The sequence below is a fragment of the Chroicocephalus ridibundus genome, chromosome 4 (genome assembly GCF_963924245.1).
Source record: "Chroicocephalus ridibundus chromosome 4, bChrRid1.1, whole genome shotgun sequence".
Lineage (NCBI taxonomy): Eukaryota > Metazoa > Chordata > Aves > Charadriiformes > Laridae > Chroicocephalus > Chroicocephalus ridibundus.
This window is the reverse complement of record NC_086287.1, coordinates 20,609,349-20,630,246: the sequence shown is the minus strand read 5'-3', so window position 1 is coordinate 20,630,246 and position 20,898 is coordinate 20,609,349. Positions and strand designations below refer to the sequence as shown.

The 20,898-nt window shown below is 47.3% G+C and overlaps 2 protein-coding genes across 8 annotated transcripts in view; both read left to right on the top strand.

Annotated features, from left to right (window-relative positions):
• The window catches only part of PNPLA2 (patatin like phospholipase domain containing 2), a 31,185-nt gene extending 25,525 nt beyond the window's left edge, over nucleotides 1–5,660 (top strand). The window contains exon 9 of the mRNA XM_063331955.1: nucleotides 189–5,660. Within this exon, the coding sequence (XP_063188025.1) occupies nucleotides 189–453 (265 nt within the window). The 3' untranslated portion in view covers nucleotides 454–5,660. The remainder of the gene's footprint in view (nucleotides 1–188) is intronic.
• Nucleotides 5,661–6,613: 953 nt separating this feature from the next.
• The window catches only part of CRACR2B (calcium release activated channel regulator 2B), a 49,704-nt gene continuing 35,419 nt past the window's right edge, over nucleotides 6,614–20,898 (top strand). For 5 of the 7 annotated variants that reach the window (XR_010070697.1, XR_010070698.1, XR_010070699.1 and 2 more), the window contains exon 1: nucleotides 6,614–6,863. The gene's annotated coding sequence lies outside the window, so the exon portion shown is untranslated. Of the gene's footprint in view, nucleotides 6,864–8,874; nucleotides 9,007–14,730; nucleotides 14,762–20,898 lie in introns of those variants that run through there. The other 2 variants (XM_063332089.1, XM_063332092.1) reach the window with 2 other exon arrangements.

Here is a 20,898-nt window from a genome sequence, read left to right as displayed (position 1 = left end):
TTCTTACCCACAAGAGCTCATGATCTGAATAATCAAGAGATGTGGGGGGGGGAAAACAGGCATGCACACAGACTTCTGACTAAAATCATTTGGTAAAACAAACTATCTGTATGGTTCTGGAGCTCTGGTCTGGTGACGTGTTCAAGTCTTCCCAATGTACTGATTCTTTGCATGTGTTTGCCTTTCAGGCTTTACTATCATCTCGAGCTTGGAGGGCCGCAGAGCCTGCCAATTTCTTCCACATCAGCTTGTGGTGAAGCACTGCCTGTGTGGTTGAGAAGCAACCGTTCTGTGTCTGATGTCATGATGAAGTGGGAGGAGTACCAGCGCCAGCTCTTGCTGGGCTTACTCTGCATCAACGTGGACATGCAGGCTTCCCTCTTCCCTCGGGAAGGGTTTCAGATAAAGCTTCCACCTCTAGACTGTGCAAAAGAGTGCCTGCCACTCTTCTGAGCCTGCTGCCGTGAGGGGATGAGGGTGGGTGGGAAGGGGAGTGGACGTAGGGTGGGACCAGTCTCATCCCTCAGCAGCAGGCTGCCCTGTGCTCCTGAATATGCTGCGAAGGGGATTTCCCCAGGATGGAGACTGGTGGAATTGACTGTAGCCATTTGTTGCCCACTGGGCCAAGCAAAGGATCTCTGTGTTCAAAGACACACACGGGCTGATACCTTGCTCTAGACTGGTGTTGAGGCCTGGCCATTGCCCATGGCCAGGCTGATGCTGATCCAGCTGGGCTCTTCCAAATAACGCACTTTGAATTGACGTTGGCTTTTTACCGCCAAATAATCAGGACGTAGATGACGCTCTCAAGTTCATACAGTTTTAGCTTCCTTTGTTTTTTAGAGCGTGAATCTTGGTTTTTCTTAAATCATCTGACATCCCTTAGCTCTTTGTGCTACTGAAAGATGAAGTAGCCTCTTGCCAAACTGATTTTTCTCATGGCTTCCAAATCTCCTCTTGACTTTCTTCTTTGCTGAAGCCACATCCCTTCCTCTGTCCCTTAACTGCATCCCCCCTGGAAGCCAGAACTGGCCTTGCTGCAGACTGCACTGGGACTGCAGAAATGTAGAAGAGTTATGTATTTGTGATTCATGTTGTTGTGGTCTCTCCTGTTTTGATTTTTTGTCCTCATGGAACTGTTGCAGCTTGAACTCTGACTGTCAAGTAAGTCATTGAGCTTATTTTAAAGAAGTAATTTTGACTGAATTTTTTTCCAGGGAAACGTGTAATTTGAGGCCCCATTCTTGTCACTGTGAATGGAATTAGTGTGGGGTTGCCCTGGAAAAGCTCAGCCTGACTATCTTGGGATCAGCTTAGCAGCTGAAGCAATGTGAAGTGCTTGTAGGAAGGTGAGATTGTGCAGGGCATGTTATTTTTGAGTGGCTTGTGGTGGAGTGTCACAGCAAGTGCTGGGGAAGTGGCCGCATCTGACAGCGGCAGCTCCTTAAGGGACCGTACAACTGAAGGAAATTCCAAGTGGATGGTACAGAAAGGATCTCCTGCCAAGCTGGGGCTTAGCTCTATTTGCTGCTTGAAGAGTTTGGATGTTGAGGCTCTGGAGTGAGAAGGATTTAGGCTTGTAGCTATACCAGCATCACAGCTTGCCTGTCTTGCGTTGTGGCTCACAGGTACAGCTCTGCAGCTGGCCATAGCAGGAGCATGAGAAGTGGAAGTGAAGTTAGGAGTGTTGGTGCACATGCAGCCTGCTTGGAACTGGTTGCTTTTGTCTTGTCCGTTCAAGGACCAGAGCTAGTGGGTCTGTAGCTTGGCAGGACTCTGCCTTGTAAGGTACTGCCTTCTCAGTGGTGGTCTGGTTGTGACTTGCAGTGCAGAAGCGTGAACTCTGTTCCTCACAGGGTAAGATGTGGCTTCCTGTGGGGATTGCATGTACTTAAACTTAAGTCCTCGCACTATGACACAAAACCAGCTCCTGGTATCTTTTTTTGCAGCGTGTCTAGCTGCATGAGGCATCTTCTACCTCTCCTAGCACAAACAGTATGCAACTGGCCAAAGCAAACATATGCTGTCTTTGTTGAGGGGCAGGACAAGGTATCTGAAGCCGATTACATAGTGTATACGTGGAATAGTGATTTATAATAGACTCTCTTTTGCACCTTTGATTTAGAAAGGGAAAATAATCCCAGAAGTTCTACTAATAGCCGGACAAAGTAGTGAATCTGCTCAATCACATCTGCACAAGCAGTGTGGGTGAGGTGGTGGGTGCTATTTCCTACCAGCACAATTGTGCACTGGGTGTGGGTTTGAGTGTTTGTGGTGGAGACTGTGATAAGCATCAGGACTTTTCTGCAGTGGCCATTGCAAGCTGGGAGGCAACAGACTATGGTGTGGTGCTAACCGACTGTCTGGGAGACACCAGTGCAAATATGAACTTCTGACTTAGAATATCACCCCACTGCCCTTCCTGGATGTAACCTAACAAGGGCCTGCATAGCTTATGAAGTGGGCCTGCACTTATGCAGTCAGATTTAGTCTTAAGCTTCACATATTTAAGGCAATTAGGGAACAGGGAAGTCGCTACAGGAAGAGGAAAAAAAATGGAGGATTCTGAAACCAGAATAGGAATACTGGGTTATAAAACAAGTCAGTCTTACGATTCTCTAAAGCTTGCAGAAAAAGCTTACTGCTAGATGGACATAACTCTAATCAAAGTGAACCAGCAACAAGCTAATGTCAGTTAGTGGGAACAGGATGAATTTGATGAAAATTGGGATTGAGAAAAGGTGTTCATTTTGTGGTTTGGTGTGGGATTTCTTTTCTTCCACTGCTTTGGGCTACCTTCTTTGGGGGAATGGCACATACACAGCTGCTTAGTTTGCCAAATGCACGTCTCTTGTCCCTAATGCACAGAGAGCAATTGGCAGGAACATACAGATCTTTAGTGGCAAGAATGAAGGCATTTCATCCAGAAGCAAAACATCTGTGAGGGGCAAAGCTGGATAAGGAAAATCCTGTGCTTAGAAGCTGCTGCCCTTTTGACTCTGCCTTGTTTGTGTTAATATATGGGTGGAGAAAATGATGCAACTATTTTTATTTTTTTTATCCCTTCTTCCTGGACTGGTAAAACCACTGAGTGATTATGTAAACCACTAAACTATGAAATAAAACTGTCTTGGCAACAGAGTGCACTCAGAAACTGCAGCTTGGCACCCTTATCCCCTGGATCTCCTCTGTTCTCCTTTTGCATCAGAACTGACTGGGCCGGTTCCACTGTCTTCCAGTGCTCTGATCCAGAAGGCTTGCTGATTCTGGTCTGTGCATTTCAAGACATAACTGCTGTGCCTGGTAAAAGGCCTGAGTTTCATCCTGTCTTTTACTTCATCTGTCGTTTAGCTTATTATGTTAATCACTCATAGAGAAGCTTTTGTACACTTCAAACTGTAACCACAAACCAAAGCCTGGCTTTAAATATAAAGGTCTAACTCTTCAGGGAGGAAACTCCTGTTTTCCCTATGCTAATTTGCAGGGTGTGAACGGATACTGGGAAAGCACCACTCTGTATTAACCCTTTCTTTGTCTGTGTTTATTCCCCAAGTGATGCAATGGCTGTTGTGTGATAGCTTGTTGGCTTTATAGATTTAAGCTCTGATAAAGGAACTGCAGATCTGTCAAAAATACCCCAAACTACCCTATTCTTCCTTAAGAGAAGTTTCATGCGTTTGTTTGAAATTCTTGCTGCTCATTCATCACAGATTACAAAGGATGAAGAAAGTAGGGAAGATCTTGCCTGCTGATGCAGGAAAAGACCTGTGGCTACTTTTGAAGCATAGCTTTTTGTTATGCAATGCTACCTTGTCTAGATCAGACCCCATTTCTTAGAAATCCCTGGAAACCTTGTGATAGGATATGGAGGGGTTTATTGTGATAGTGCTAACTGGAATTCTTCAAGCCTTTGTTCTACATGTACCTCATGGCACGCATTACCTTCTGGGTAGCAGTTGCTGATTAACCTACACTTGTCAAGTTCATAGGAACAAGATTACCATCTGTAGCAGTCAGTCCCTTCTTCAGCAAAATGTGTGGCTAGACATCCCAGTGGGTAGTTGCCAGGGCCTGTCTTTTCTCCATTATACAGTGGTTGAGAGGTCAGGTTCCTGGACCAAAAGTTCACCTTGCAGTCCATGTCCAATTGTCCTTACAGCATTCACTTGAACTCTGCAAGAGTCACAACCCTTGCTGTTTCTGCTGTTTCACATAAAGGGTCTGTGCATTCACGAATCCACCTTTTTTTTTTTTCCTCCTTCCTGTGACACAGATACTACCTGCTGCTTTTAACAAGACTAATGGTGAACTTCTTGTGCATCTAACCAGCCCCTAACCTGTACAACACTGTAGAGTTGTGTTATGTTGTGCACAACAGTCCGTGTCTATGGCATGCTCTGTAAGCCATGACATGTGTGTGGTATGTTGGGTTTGGTTTGCTGCCTGCCCTGCTGTTAATACTGTTGCAAGCTGATTTTCAAGGGGTAGGAGAAAATACTTCACTCCTGACCACTATCTATAGGACCTAAGTTGTTTGCTTGTGACTTGGAGGGCTGTGTACCTGCAACACTCAGACCAGAGAATAGAAGAGGATCTGTTATCTGCCAGCACTGGGGTGTCCCTAGTACTTACTGTATATTCCCCAGTGGTTTTGTCCATTTTAAAAAATGAATCTAGTAATTCACTCCTTCCTCTGAGAGAAGAGCTCTCACTTTCTCCAAAGCGGGCGTGGGAGAAATACCTGAAACTCCGCGTGTTTCCCTTGGGGGCCCATTTCTGCTAAACACTTGCCAGATCTGGTGGGTGGCAGGGCTCAGCATTGCCAAAGTCAGAGGACCTTGCCAACAGTTTCCTCAAGCTTTGTTTCCGTCTTTCCCCTTAAATGATTGAGAGAGTGGACCACCTCGCCTGGCTGCCACATCTGCCAGTTTGTTTGTGCCAAACACAGCTTGTGCCTTTACAGGAGTGGGCTCTGGCCGGCCAGCCCGCCCTCCGTGTCCCTGCAGTGCCTGCCTTTGAGTGCAGCAGCACTTGCTCCCCTCTCCGCTCCCTCCTTCCCCTTGCCTATCAGTGGCACATTGCTCTGTTTCCAGTCTGCAGGCAGCTGCACTGGGACAGTCTAACTGCATCCATCCCACTCTGTGGATCCACATTATCCCTCCTGCACAGCGAGGGGAAACCTCTACTTCCAAACATAAGACTGAGAAATGTAACTGAAATAAATACCTCTCTTTTCTGGGGTTTTCTCTGGCTCTTGAAAACAGCACCTAAAGCAGCTCTTTGAGCTCAAAGGGTCCTGGGGCTCGGCTGCTGTCGCTGAGTTTGAGAAGACCCTTAAGCACACAACGCACGTGGAGATCCTGTGGAAGTTACTGATGTCAGAGCAGCAACTACACCAGCAATAGCATACACAAGTCATGTATTTACATGGCAATGTCACTAAGTAGTGTTCACAGTCACTTTAAAAGTTCAGTATTAAATTGTTGATGCTTTTTTTTTTTCTCCTGTTTCTTTTTTCTAATGTTTTGCTGAAGAAAATGTAACTATTTATTTTGGCAGAAATATACCTTCTAATAAAAAAAATTCTCAATATATTTACCTGTCTGTGGTAGGTTGCTTGCCTTGCCATTTAAAGGTTTATTAAATATTTTTTGAAAGTACTGTGTGGTGTGGGTCTGTTTTGCTGAGCCCTATCCTGTTCAAAATCCTCTCAGGGTAAACATGCATCAGCATGTGATGAATGGGGCATTGACCTAGAGGTAAAAAATGGTGCGTTTTGGCCCAGTTCTGACTTCCTCAAGCCAAAATACCCAAATTATGTTAGTCTCTGTTTCGTTGGAGCTTCCGGATAGACCCTGGTTTCCAAGAAGAATTAAGCACCATCTTGTGGGAACTGCAGGTGCTTGGCACCTCTCAAAGGGTTAGTGAAAAATTATTCACAAATTTCAAACTCTCCCATTCGGGGGCATCCCCTGGGGGAAATTGATCCCTGTTTCTTAACACCTCTGCTTACCAGTTGGTGGGAGAGATGACCCTGGCTGTTTTGGGTCTGTCTATTTCGGTTAGGTACCAAGGGATGCCCTGGCTGTTGCGTATGTCTATTTCGGTTAGGGACCAGGGGATGCCCTGGTGAGGCTCTAGCTGGGGTGCAGGGGAACCGGCGGCCCTTGGGCTCCGGGAAAGCCCCGGGAGCCGCACACCTCTCCTCCGGGACAGCAGGCACCGGCATCCCCAGGGACAGGGAGAACACCACCACAGAGGCTGGGGTTTGTTACTGCAGGTCTCTGGTAGGTCCTGCGGGGCTCGGGCTCTTCTTCTTTTCCTAGTCTTTTGACCGCAGTGAACTGTAGAAAGATGCTTTGTTATGTGCTATCACAGGACGGGCACAAGTGCTGTAATCAACTATTTAGCATGCATCTGATAAAGCAAACAGCTTTTTTCAGCCCTAAAGACAGGGAAAAAACAAACATCCCAACTCGGTGCCGTTAATCGCCGAAGTTGCTCTTTCTTCCACACACCAGCCGGGGCGCCGGGCGATGCCTGCGGCTCTGCCGGGGCAGCGGCTGCCCGCAGGGACCGGCTTTCGTGTCCTGGGGGCGGTTTAGGGTCGGGGCTGGGGGTGGCTGCGGCTGCTGCTTCTCCCGGGGGGCGGGAGGAGGCGGCCGGCGGGGGGAGCCGGCCCCGGCGGCGGCCGCCCCGCTCCCCGGCCCGGCGCGGCCCGGCCGTGCGGCGGGGTTTCCCTCCCTCATTTCCGGGTCGGGGCCGCCTCCAGCGCTAACGGCGGCTCCGCTCGCCCGCTCCCCCGGGCAGGGCGGCCGCAGGTGCCCGCTCCGCGCCGCTCCGCTCCCCCTTTACCGGATCAGGTAAGCGGTGTGAGGGGCTCCCCGGGGCGGGCAGCGCCGGCAGCGGCGCCGGCAGCAGCGGGGCGAGCGGGCGGGCTGAGGGCGCTTTGCCCCAGGGGACGGGTCCCCTCACTGTGGGGAGGGTTTCCCCCTATGGCGGCTGCCCCCCGCCATGTTGTACGGCCGAGGTCGCCCGGCCCGGCGGGCGGGACCCCCTCAGCGGCCCGAGCCCGCGGCGGGAGCCGGCGACGAGGCGGAGGGCGAGGTGTTGGGGAGCGGCCGCCCCAGCGAAGGGGCCCCCCGGCGCCTCCGCCTCCGCCTGGTCGGTCTCCCCCGTCCCTCCCCTGCAGTGTGGGGAGAGGGCAGCGGAGGGCTGGGGGGCTCTGAGGGAGTCCTTGCCTGTGCAGAGCGACACACCTGCCTAGTCTCTAGCTGTCGGTGGTCCCTTGCCGGCAAAGGACGGGTATGGAGGATCCACGTTCCGGTGCAAAGCCGCCTTCTCTGCCACATGCCGCTCCTCGGGCGTAGCAGCAGCTGTGGCCCTGGGATGGGGAGAGCTGCCCTGGTGGGGTCCGGGCTGGGGGGCTGCCGTCCCTTCCACTTTCTCCCCTCTTCTGTTGCTTTGAAGTCTGCAGGCTCCTGTGGGATGGATTTCAGGGGCTTTGGTCTTGTGTGCTGCATCCGCATGGAGATCTTTTATTTTCTTGGGTTTTTTTCAGCCTCCTCTGTTCAGGGAGCGTTTTTTCTTGCCGTGATCTGGGTGCAGGTGACACTGCCGTGGATCCCTATGGCAGCTGCATTAGTGCTGCTTCCCCTTCTCTTTGAAAGGAAAAAATACCAGAGCTTTCCCTCTCCTAAGACTGCAGCGTCTTTCTCTTTAACATCCCGTGCGCATGGGATGCACTTTGGTGAACTTCTGTGTTGATCCTCAGGTCCTTCCTGTAGGACTTCCTGAAAACAGCCAAGGGGAAAAGAGGCCAGCGATTGCCTGCCTCGGACACTGGGACATGACCGTGCTCAGGAATATCCTGAGGAGGCAGGATAATCCAAACACAGCTTGCTTGTTTAGACCCGTTGAGTCTTTGCTTATTCTGTTGGAGATGATAGCTGTTGTGCATCAAGGGGCTATCAGAGTACCAGTAACTTCTAGCCTTGACTTACCCAGGTTCAGGGGCAATTGCATCTTATTTTTTGTGTTCTAGAGCTGTATTTATTTCTGAGGATCATATAAGCAGGTATATACAGATACGTATACACACATCTCCTGAGGGCTACAGAAATCGCTTTTCTAGATCAACAGTCAGGCAGTCTAGTCTGTCCTTCCACTGGCCAATTCAGGTGGTCCAGAGGAGGTTCTGAGAAACTGCGATGGGTTGGAGTAGAAGAATCCTGTCTTTGCTCGGGCATCTTGCCGCACAGAGACTGATGCGAGGCCTGAGGCATAACATTTTAGGATCCTTCATAAGACAGTATAAAATCTCTCTGAAGCTACCTTGCTGGGAAAACAATGTTGTTCTCATTCTCCAGAGCATCGCTTTTCTCGTGGTCCCTCTGCTGTAGCAAGCTAAGCTGGTAGTAAAAACTGTCTGATTGGAAAGTCTGCTTGGCTGTTTTGTCACCATTAAATAGGAAAATTTCTCCCTCCACCCCAATTCGATGCATCCAGTGAACGAAGACCCTACCATCTACTGATCTGAAGATTGTATGGCAAAGGAGGACTCTATGTGGGGCTGTCTTTGGCAGCACACAGACAGTGCTGGGGATCTGCTGTTACTCATGGTTTTGTCAGGCGGCCTCAGAGAATAAACTAATGCAATGAGGACAATTGTCAGTAACGTTAAACATATGGGCACAGCTCCATGCACAATGTTCTTCATGGTCAGAGAGCTTTACAGATATTGATCCTTATGTACAATAAACTAGGTTTGGTTTCCATAATAGAGCCCACATGTTACTCACTGTCTAAATCTTTTTGATTTGATAAGGCTGCTTTGAGGACTGAATCCTCCCATCTCTCCTCCCCTGCTTGCAGGAGCTCATCTCGCATTTAAAGACGGTGTCAAGAAACTTCAACTGTAGCAAATGCATCGTCTTCCACTGAGCGGAGCAGCGTCTTCTCTGTTCCTGCCAGACACCTTTGCTTGCTGTCCATATAAAATCTGAGGTAGAAATACTTGGTTTACTTTGAGCGTCTGAATCTTGAATGGTCTGTTTTGTTGTTGCATCAAAATAGCGGAATTGCAACGGTTAGTAAGGCTTTCTGTGCTTTGTCACTGTGTATCCGTTGAGGTATGGGTAGCCCAGTAGCTTGAAAGGGAGATGCTGCTGTTCTGATTACCCCCTCTAATATTTGTCTAGCGATGTTCTCTTTTCCCCATCCTGCATCCTAAAGCTTTAGTTTCTTGACTGATGCTGAGAAGGATTTCCCTATGCATGAACCTAATTGCACATTCTGCTAAGCAAACCCTACCTCTGCAGCTGTGCAAGCGGCACTGGGGTGGATTCACTAAGTATTCCCTGCCTGCTTCTGCTGTGGCAACGAGCATGATGTGCTCTTCTCAGGCCATGCGTTCAAAAGGTTTGCCAGCCCTAAGCTTTTAAAAACCATCAGCCAGACATTTAAAAAAAAAAAAAAGTGCCATGGAATTACATATGTGGAGGGTTTTTTTGAAAATCGTGTTCTTAATTTGAATTTTTATGCTGATTTCTGATTGTCTTGGAGATTTCTGCATGTCTGTATAAGCTGCCAAGAACATTTGAATCTCAGTATTTCACTTGACTGCAGACTTAGGGGCCTCAAATGGAATAACAAATATTGTGAGCTTTGTGAGACAATGATGCCAAACCTCAGGTTAATGTCTGTTGTGGGTTGTACGTAAGTTGTGGTACTGTGAACTTTAAAATGAAGTCTGGAGCCATGGTGGGCTTTCCTGTGGTTTGTTTGGGTTGGGGTGACATGATTGAGAAGCCCTGCGGACTTTTTAACCAAGTGTTTTTCTCTTAGCCATGTGTCACAGAGCACTAAAGCAGGAACAAATACTGTCTTGTGCTCTTAGAGACTGTGACTTTAATTGCCGGTTTGTTTTGGAGGAAATGGGGTATGGTACAATGCTCTGGAAGGGTACAGTGCTCTCCTCTGGTTGGCATAACTGGAAGAAAATCTGTCAAGTAGTAAGATTGAGAGCAGAGAGGCTTGTAACATCCCTGCTTTCTTTCTGTCTAGTGAAGTGTGTGATTGCAGTTAATTTAGCAGAGATGCCATATGAAGGAGGACCTGTTGTCCCTTCTTCTCTAGTTTTAATCTCAAGACTTCATATCACTTTTCTGCACCAGTTAATGCCCCCATCTATGTGGAAGGGACTACTTGGATCAGAAGGATGTTTGAGCATTACATACACCTGAAAGCCCCACAGGAAAAGTTTGTGTTGTTCTGAGGATGGCAGGAGACCTCTAAAAATGTGACTCGGAGCCCTGAACCTCCTGACACCTGCTGTGGTGGTCCAGTGCTGTCTGGGCATGGGGCTGTCCCAAGCTTGTGATGCTGGTAAGATCCTGGCAGAATGCAAGGATGTCACCATTCACAGCAGATGATGCATCATGGGCTGAAGCAACCTGCGTTTCTGAAGACGAGATGAGAGTATGAGTAAGGGGAGAGCTCTTAAGACCTCTTCTACAGCTTTTTGAAAGAATTAGCCTTTAGCACATGTGCTGGATGAAGGCTAAAGCAATGCAGTGACAGCTTGAAAAATGTCAAGTCCAGTTGTAGCTCTGCGATTGAGGTAACAGTAGCTGTTTATTCCTTCCTATCTCAAGCTCTTCAAAAGAATAACCAGCAGGATATCTGCAGACTTTTGGAGGAGTAGGACTGGTAGCTGTGGTGTTAAAAATAAATTCGTGGAATGTCTAAATATGTTATTTAGGCTATGGGAAGCAAACCTTTTTGGGGAAAAAAACCCAGCTATGTCTAGGCATAGCTAGGTGACTCCAGCCTCTGGAAAAGGAGAGTTAGAAGCAGATTGCAGACTCGCAGGCTAGCTGTAAGCCCTTGGCTGGGTGTAGTGGGAGCTTGGGAGAGGTGCAGGTGTGGGGAGGCACATCTAACACATAATACAGGAGAACTTGATGGCCCTCACTGTTGTAATAGCTGAATACCTCTCTATCGCATTCAGCAAAACATCTCTGAGTAAGAGTCATGCCTTTATCTGCCTCAGTTTCCCCTCTATGAAATGAGAAGGGGGAAACTGAGCTGGGAATTTAAGCTGTAGGTGACCTGTAGGTCGACAGCGTGACGGATGTTGAAGTCTTCTCTCTGGACAAATGTTCTGAATTCCTGTAAAATAAAATCGACTGGCTTATCTATTGGCAAGGACTGGCGTGGCTGTCCTGTGTATAGGGAAGGTGAGCTGTATGCCTGTGCTAGCAGCTGAGGTGAAGGCGAGATGTGTAAATATTGCTGAGCCTTATTTTCCCCATAACTCTTGCTTGTGGACTAAACGTACGGTCACTTGTGTGGTGGGACAGGCAGGCCAGCAGAGCCATCCTGCTCTGGTGTGAATCACTGCAGGCTGAAGCTCCTGGCCGCTGCCCAGCTCCCCTCCTTGGCAGATGCAGAGCTGCTGAGCTTTGCCCAAGAAGGAAGACAAGCCACATCACTGCTTAGATAAGATAAAGCCTGACGAAATCCTTGTTACCCTTGGCAGGTGTGGCTAGATACCGGCTGGGATTTGTGCAGCTCTGAGGAATAGCCAGGCATTGCGGCTGGGGGGAGGGTTGCAAAGCCTCTTTAAAACATGGAGACTTGATGCTGGAGCCCAAAAGGGAAGGTAGGTGCATGCCAAGGGACAGCAAAGCAAGGGCCTGAGGGGTGTGAGTGAACAAGCAGCCACCAAGTAGCCTGTGGGCAGAAGGACTTCTGTGTGTTCTTGTGCCTGCATCTTGCAGCAGACTCTGGGGTTGGTGTGGCGCCATGAGCAGCTCCATCAGCTCGGTGTCGTCTGAGCAGGGCTGTGCGGGTGCCCTGGTGTCTGTCAGGGCTGAGGACCTCTTCAGAGCAGCGCTGCCAGAGCCTCTCTCTTCACCTACAAGGTTTTGGAAGTTCACAGATGTCTGTTGTCCTGAACTGTGCCCTTCTGTCTGAGATCATGGCATCTAGGAAAAGAATTCAGATTTATCAGGGGGAAAAAGGACACGTGTGGATGCCCCCACAAATGCACACGTTTTTTCCATTGCACACTTTGCTCCCGTGCTTGAGAGCTGCCTTCCCTCTTACTCACCCTCTTTGCCACTTAAAGGAGTTTGCAAGATCTCTGCTTTACCTTTCCTTCCTCCCAAACACGTAGCCAGAGCTACGTAAAGTAAAGCATCTGCTTTAGTACAGATGCACAAACCCCTTTGATTTAATGCATTTCCTATGGCACAAAAAGAGTCCTTTGCTCCCCATGCAAATCTGGTTGCTCAGTCAAAGCTGCTAAATGCAAATGGACCACTTATAGCTGTTCCCTCTGGGAAGAGTGGTGTGGGCTTTATGTAAAGCATGAAGATAAGACCTCAGGAGCTCGGAGAGCAGAGCAATACACAGATTTGTGCTGGAGAGAGGTCAGCATGGCTGTAGTTCATTCACAACCTGTTTCCGGACTCATGAGGTGGGATACTAGGCAGGGGGATATCTCAAGCTGTCAGTATCAAAGAAATAAGCATTTATAGAAATGGATTAACATTTACTAGCTGTGAGTGTGTGGGCGCTGGTCGGTTATTCTCTCCCCTCTGTCCTTGCCACCGCCCTGCTGCATCCAAGTGCAGAAGCGGTGCCGACTGTGATTTGGTGACTCAACCTGTTCTGACGCCTGGATCCCTTTCCTCTGTTCAGGTTGGGCAAATAATGTTCAGTCTGTAATCATGCTTGAGAGCTCTTGCTATTGCCCTAGATATGGGGAGCTGTAATGATGCTTACATTGGATTAATCCAATTCGATCTGAAAATGCACTTCTCTGAATAATAAACGTTGCATATGGAGGGTGGTATTCAAGTGTCTGTACTAAATCAAACCCCTTTTTGGCATTGGTGGATGAAGCCTTTTTCTTTTCACCATGTATCACTAAATACACAGGATGTGCAGAATGGTTGAATTAGCATTACTATGGGAACGGTAACTTTTTGTATTTCCTGACCTTTATCCATGTAATGCTAAGGATTCATTAATATACCTCCAAAATGCTATTTATTTTTTTGTGTTCAATAAGCTTTTTTGTTCTGGTCAGTACTAAAAGAAGCTTTATAAAGGACACCAGGAGGAGATTAGAGGCAGGACAGGCTGCGAGGTGCAGAAAAGCGGTTTGCTCCTCTTTTTTGTGCTGTTCTAGCAGCATCCCAGCTGAGACCATGGTTCAATGTTAAGCATCACCCCTGCAGCAACGGTAAACAAAATGGTGAGTAAACTCTCCTGCTCAGAGGCAGGTACTTCACTTGGTCTGGGTTTGTTTGGGGTTTTTTGCCTCAGCTATATTGCTAGAGCCTGCCCCTCTCCTGGGGGTGAGGCAAAGCTGAACCTGTGAGGAGTGGAGAAATTATGGTCCTGGTTGGACAGGAGCAGGGCTGCCCTCTGGCTGTCCCCCAGATGGCTCGGGGGAGCTCACCAGCCCAGTTAAACCTGTATTAAAGACAAATACGGTTTGTAGTAGTCTCCATGTCCATCTTTTAGTCTGGGTTTTGAAATAACCGTCTTAAAACCCATGGAGAAGGACCCGCCTTTACCTTTGCTTTCTGCAGGTCCCATCATCACTTGCTACTGTGAGGATGGGGCTATTTGGAGCTCCTCTGTTTGCAGGTTGATGAAGTCTCTGCTGTTCAGATACCAGCTGGAGTCTTCTCTGTGGGAGTCTGTGGAAGAGTGAGTTTTGCTCTCTGTAGAGAGTGAGCGTGCCCTCTTGTGACTTGTATGGCAAAGCTTGTTTGCTGGGCAAATATTGTCCTTGAGGGCTGACACAAAGAGGCTTTGGGGGCAGGGTTGAGCAAAGGGGATAAAACCGTACCAGCTTGCCAGGGTCTCAATACGCTCTTTAGTCACCTTCCCTGAAGTCCTCAGGCTTAGCTAGTGGGAGCTGACACAGCTCAGGGCAACTTCACGCTGCCTGGAGGCCCTGGATCTGCCATTGAGCAACAAGTCCCCGTCAACATCTCCAACTGTCAGTGGGCAGGGGTGGCTTTGCTTCTTTTTGGGGGTGCTGTGGTATATCGGAGCACTTTGGGCAGTGGCAGGATAGAGGGCGGCATCTCTGGCTGCTTTAGTGAGAAAGTCCTGGAATGTGCACCCCACCTCTGGGGTGTATTTTATGGTGCTTTGGAAAGATGCTCCTTGCACTGTTGTCTTATGCTTTACCTTTGTTTTTTCTTAAGCTCTCTGTGCTTCTCTTTGTGAAACAGGTTGCCAGCTATGTAAAAGAAGTGGAATTAAACTTGAGGCAGGATTCACAGGGGTAGTTTCCAGCCTTGCCCTTGTTGAAATCGGTTGGGAGGTAGGCAGCGAGCTACCTACAAGCGCAGTAAGAGTTTCTCACGGAACAGTTTCTAAGTTCAGCGTGAGACAAGGGATCATCTGCTTTCCTACCACTTCTTCCCCTCTTGCCTAAGGCAGCGCAGAAACAAGCCTTTCTCCTTCACAGCTGTGTGTGAGGCAGGATTACAAGGAATGTAACTTGGGAGCTTAATGGCAGGTTTTCTTGTGCTGCTTTCTGAACCGATGGCTACTAGCCTATATTGGGAAGGGGATGAGATGCCTAGGGAGCATTGCAAACCACACCTCCTAGCTTGGACCTGCTCCGAAACTTTATTTACAGTGGCAGTGTTTGTTCTCTGCTAGCTTTTTGCTGTGGAGTATACTGCCAGTTCCAGGGAAGGGGAGTGATACTGTCCTGCCGCTCAAGGTATTTGGGGACACCTGCAGAGAGAGAAAATGAGGTTGTTCAATGGGGTGGAGCGGGGGGGAAGAAAGTCTCTCTCATTTGGGCAAGGAATTATTTGAGTAGAGGGAAGTCTGAACGAGTTTGCAAATTGCTGTGTCTCAGCACAGTTTTTTCCTGGGAACTTTCTATTCCGACTTCCTGCTTTTGCTTTAAAGCAGCGGAGTGCAGTGGCATTGCATATCACTGCAGAAAACGGTCGTTATTCCCATGATGGAGGAAGGAAAATTTATTGATTGGTTTTCAAGAGCTGGAGGTGCTTAATTAACAGATGGTTAATGCTTCAGTTTGGATCACCCAAGGTCTTTGCAAATGTTGAACTGAAGAAGCTTGCTCTGAGTTCTGATGTGGTTCTGCAGGTGCCTTAACTAATTCTAGTGACTCATTGATTTGGGAAACTGCTGATTTAGAGTAATAGCTGGAATAGTTATATTTTAAAAAGGGGGGAAAGTACGTGCTTAGAATACGTGGGATTGTGATGTTTTCTTATGAAATGGATGTCTCGAGCTGATTAGATTAAAAACTAAGGATTTTCTGCTGCGTACTTTCTGAAGACTTAGAAATTTTTCTTTAACAACATTTGTCAGGAAACTTTCCACTATATCTCATAAGCATACCTATTCCCCGATTTTCTGTAATCCTACATCAGTGTTGCTGCTGTGGGCTTCTGACTCGGTGACAGCCTTTGTCATAGGGGAATATTTCCCCACCCCTAGTAATTTCACCTTTCCCAGAACAAGTTGAACAAAAACACCTCTCAGACAGCATCTGCTTCCAAGTTTGCTTCAAACGCTGTTCCATGCTTTGATTGCTTCTTGCACTAAGCTGTGCCTGGTATGCAGGGAACGTGTGCCCTTCAGTTGCGTGTGTTATCCTGCTTTGTGGGCAAACATTTCAGGGCTTGTAGCTCTTCAAAACATTCTTTAGTTTTCTGTCTTGTAGAAATCTGAGGCTTTTAGTATTTTGTGGTGATTGTCCCCCCTGAATGAGAAAGGGATAGGATATTTCTGGTACCTTGTACGAGATCCTGAAATTCTTGGACATTCAGATCAATCCTGTCTTCTTTATGGAGAGGGAGTGGTGACTCCCTGGATCCGAGACTTCACCTGTGACCCCCTCAATGGTCTGACAGCCAAGAGGTGTCAGGGCATGGATTTCATCCTTTTCCAGTGCACAGATTACACTGGCATTTCAGGAAAGGTGTTTTGTATAGCGCAGCTGGGACCTCCTTAGCTCACAGGAAGGAGTGAATCTTTACCTTTATGACCACTATTGTCAGGGTGGATCCTTACGATCAGGGTGGAACCAAGTGTTACGCATCTGTGCGTATGGCCATTTTCATCTCTGTGAGGCAGAGAATGGGTTTAACCATCTTCATGGAAATTGGCTTCACCCAGCTGCCTCGGCTCTGTTTGTTGTTTTAGTAGCATTTGCAGAAAGGTCAAACTGTCCACAAGTCCCATACATCGCTCCTGGGCAAAACCAATACAGCAGCAGCCATGGAGAGGCTTCTCCAGGGAGTTGTGGTGCCTAGAAATCCTCTCCATACTCATTCCTACTTGTTAATCTTTGCAAACCATTTTTGTTCTTTAAGTGCACCTTGCAGATTGAGAGTAGTGAGGTAAAGCCGTTCCCCCTGGTCCCGTTGCTAACATGCAGCCCAGAAAAGATTATGGGGTGAGATCACTGTGTCCAGTTCTCAAGAGACTGGAGGTGAATTTTCTGGGATGAGGAAAAGGTGGTTGAACTTCATGCATCCCCTCGCAGTTGTAGCCCTCTTGATAAGGAGGTTTCAAGGCTGCAGAGAGCTTGCCGGCTCAGCTGGAGAAGAAATCACTGTCTATGATATGTATTCAGTAAGCAGTGTGACTGGGGGCTTTATCAAAAATAATTTTCTCCTCTGAAAGGGGATTGGGTGGTCTGATGTTCTGGTTTGATGTTTTATGTGTGCATGTGAGTGGTGGGGGAGCTATCTGAAGACAACATAAAGCTATGAGGTTTTGTTTGTATGAGGCTGATTTCAGGATCAAGGATCTTGATCAACAAAGATTAGGCACTTGCCCACTACTGTGAGTTTACACTGTGGTACTTCAGGTGAGATGGCATTGTCACAGGATTACTAGCCTTTGCACAAAGAGGGCACTGACATGGCTGGGGAAAACTTGCAGCTGGCCAGGAGGGGCTTGAGCTCAGGACAGAGGGTGGCTGTTGGGAAATTTAATGAAGAAGTGACAGAACAAGATTGGGAACCAACCAGAGGCAGCAGTCAACGCCTTTCTCATTCATCATCCCAAGGTTGAATGGCAGAAAGATGAAGCTAATACCGTTTGTTTCTCTCACAACAGAGGTGAGAACTAGTGAAAGGATGCCTAGAGAGGGTGACTGACTTAAACAGTGACTCTGCTGGACAAGTGTGCATAGGTAACAGCAGCCCAGGAGCGTTCCTGCTGAGGTCAGACAAGGTGTCTGGCTGTCACAGAAAGATTCAGCTTCTTGTTGGAAAGAAAAATCTTTGTTCTGTTATTACTAGACACCTAGAATCTGAGGACTCAAAGGGAGGTCTGAGTTGAGTTTGATACCCACATTATAGGTCTGATGGCAGTGATAGTTGTGGGGAGGAGCCTGACCTTTGGCTGTTGGAGTACCAACTCCAGTTCATAGGACTGTCCTTGGTGAAAATGCAGCAAATGCTGTGGTCCTCTTGGCAGAAGACTCCCTGTACTTCGAGGGTGATTCCTGCTGATGAGAAAGCAGCCTCTATTCATGCTGAGGAATAGCCAACTGAACCAGCACTATGTCTCCAGCAGCAGCTAATGGCAGATACCCTCGTCTTCCCAGCATAAATGTGTAACAATACTTCCCTAATACACTCTCTTGGCGGTTTGTGGCTCAGAAAATTTTCACTGAAACAGATGTTTTGTGTAATGGTCCTTTATGGACAAACTCTGGGAAGAAAAAAACAGACACGTCTGCAGTCCATGAATGCCTGTGATATCCTCAGCATCCCATGTCGGGGAGTCCCATGCTTTAATGGTTTGCAGAGGAGTGCTTCCTCCTGTCTGATGTTCATCTGCCACCACCCGGTTTTGTCTGAGGCTCCTGGATTCTTTTCTTAAAGACGACAGTGACTGGGGAAAATTCTTCACCATCTCTGCTATTCGGGAATTAGTTATACAGGCAACTCCACAAAAAGCAATTTTTTGCATTTAAAGCTTTGTGTATCTATTAGAAGTTTTATCCACTTATTCAACAAAAGGCTGTTTCTGCGTAATATAATTTTGCTCTTGAAGTACTTCAAGGACGCTGGCAGAGTGGGTCTAGCATTCCGCCAGCACAGATGTGCTGTGCTTTCAGCTTGAATTTTCTCTACGGGACACCTAGTGTGGTTGCCTTCCTGAGGGCAGGGGAAGGGCCTTGTGTACCAGGCTCTTCCTTGTGCCTCCACTGCTCTCAGGGTATGAAAGAAGTCTCCACAGCAGCATTTCTGCTGACGTGTCCTTGCTGAGCTGCAGCAGCCAAGGTGGTGCTCATCATGTGTCGAGTTTTCCTGGATGACACCTTAGCTGTTCAATAACTAGTGGCATGAACCCCACAGTAGCGCGATGACTTTTGGTTGTTGTCTCTGGCACAAGCTGCTCTGCATGCAAGTGCTCCCTTTGCTAAAGGGGCAGGTAAGGGAGGAGGAAATTGCCAGTGATGTTCATTTAAACAAGCTGAGGAGCTGCCTTGGATTTATGTAATTTCCTGTAAAGACTATTTGAAGAGCTTTGAATGCCAGCTTAGATCTGGAGCTTGTCTTCCTTATGGAGTGTTCCTGTCTGCCACACCAGCCCCTGGAAAAGAGGAGCAGAAGGGAGAAGGGGTCTCCTTTGTTTGGGCTCCCAGTGCTCGGTTTTCACTTTGAATCAAAAATGATACAGCGTGTCTGATGTCAAGTGCCAAGTCCTCTGTCTTCTTGCTTTCTTTTCCCACATCTAGACTGGCAAAGAAAGTTTGTTTGCATCCCGCCTGCCTGCCTTGCCAGTAGGTATCACCAGCAGAGCAGAGCACCGACTCTGTGGTCAACGTGCTTGGTGTTATGCAGGTGTAATCTACCTACTGATTGCTGAGCCCAAAGCAGCATCTACCTTCAACTTCACGACACTGTTAGCAGTGTTCAGCTCACATGAATAAAGGCTATATTATCTCTTTGCAGCTAAAATATCCTGTCTTTCTCAATTATGTTCTTGAGCTGCTTGTCCCTGTCCTCTAACAACCGCATATTTGTGGTAGAACATGAACAACAGCGGCAGCAGTGGGGAACTTGAGCAGGAGCTCAGGGCCTTTTCTACTTGACTAAGTGAATGATATTTACTTACTGTTGGCTAACCATGTCCTTTGTGGATGTGCTGCGTGATCTCCAGCCTATGAAAATACAATGAATTCTTCTTCTTGAAGCCAAAGGGTATGTTTTTTTCATTCCTCAGCCACTGTGGTATATAATCCTTATGTTGCATTGTATGGAATGTTGCAATGTTTCTGTCCTGTCTTTTTAAAAAAAAAGGTTTCAGGAAACCTGTAAGCCTTTATAAAAAGTGAAAGAATTTGTAAAAATTAGTTGTTTTTAAACTAGCTGTCGGTATTTGTCATGTCTTATTGCAGGCACGCTCTTTATTTTCTGAAAAATCAGCTGCGTGCTAGCTATATTGTCAGATCCAAGACCCATTAGCTGTTTATGGAAAAAATGTGGCTTGGATTTTGGTTTTAATTGCTGAGAATTAACTCTTGGCCCAAATATTGTTAGAGGAAAAACTGATGCTTTCTCTCTCCGCTCCCCAAGCAAAACAACCCAACAAAGCCAAAATCCCGATTAGTAGGAGCAGTTCCAGTGCAAACATGCGCCCTCAGTGTTTGTAGTGCCAACACCGTGACGCTGTGCCAGTGCGCGAGAGCTGTGAAGTGTCACTGGCTTGCGATGGGTATAGCTGGGAAGCAGCGTGCAGGTGTGATGATTTGTGGCAATTTCTGGGGGAAAGAATATTGTTTTGGTGTGTTGCGGGTACCTGTCTGTGTTTCTCCAGGGGAAATGTTTTTAGCAAAGATCAAGAAGTTGGTGTGGTAAGTGATAAAGAAGCGTTCTTCTTTGATGAACTTCAGTGAGGGAAACGATGAATTGCAGCAGGGCACCTTTTTTATGACGTTATTCAGAATGATGGAGCCCCTTGCAGCTGTCTGTGTTTCTGGGATATACCTCTGTGGTGTACTGGCATATCCCATGATGAAGTCATCCATCGATATTGCAGCATGAGTTAGCTCAGGGCTATCAAGCTGGGCTAATCTCCTGCTGAGTAAACAACACAAAGGTTCCTGGATTTGTTCCTGTTTCCTTAAAGGGATACAATCAAGTGCAGGCAATTAAAAGAGAGGGTGAGTGAAGTGTAGCTCTAGATATTACACCTGATTTCAGGCTCTCTGCCCAGGGTGTGTGTGGGTTTTCTTATTTTTTTTTTAAAGAAAAAAAACCCTTGCAAAACAATTGATGTTTTTATAATTTTTCAGTGTATTTCTTTTCCTGACGTTCCCTTTGGGAAGGGAGAGCCCAACAACCACCCAAACAATTTCCAAACAATGGAAACAAATTTCCTAGAGAAGGGAAAGAGCAAAATTAATTTTGAACAAAGTACACTGAGAAATAACTTTCCCTCTTTCTGCTTTTTTCTCAGCCTTTTCAGGCACTGTGGCAGAGCCTTTTAAAACAAATTTCCATCAAATGGGTGCCCATTTCCTTTGAGCAGATGTGTAGATGTGACTGTGTCCTGCAAGGAGCACTTTTTTATAGTAATCATTGGCTTTCAAAATATTGGGAGAGAAAGGAAGGTAGAACAAATAGAGCAAGTGGCATATGTTTGATATAAAATGGTATAACAACCCGGGAAGCTTTTATTGCCCTCTTCTTTTAAAACATACCTGTTACTCAGCTGCTCCTGAGTAATGCTCCCATTCCATGAGCAAGCAACAAATACTTTGTACTGACACATTTTGGCATGCTTCTCCTGTGTGTTTGTAATTTTCTGAAGCAGCAGGCTTCTGCTGCAGGGACGCCTTACCCCAGCCCTTCATCT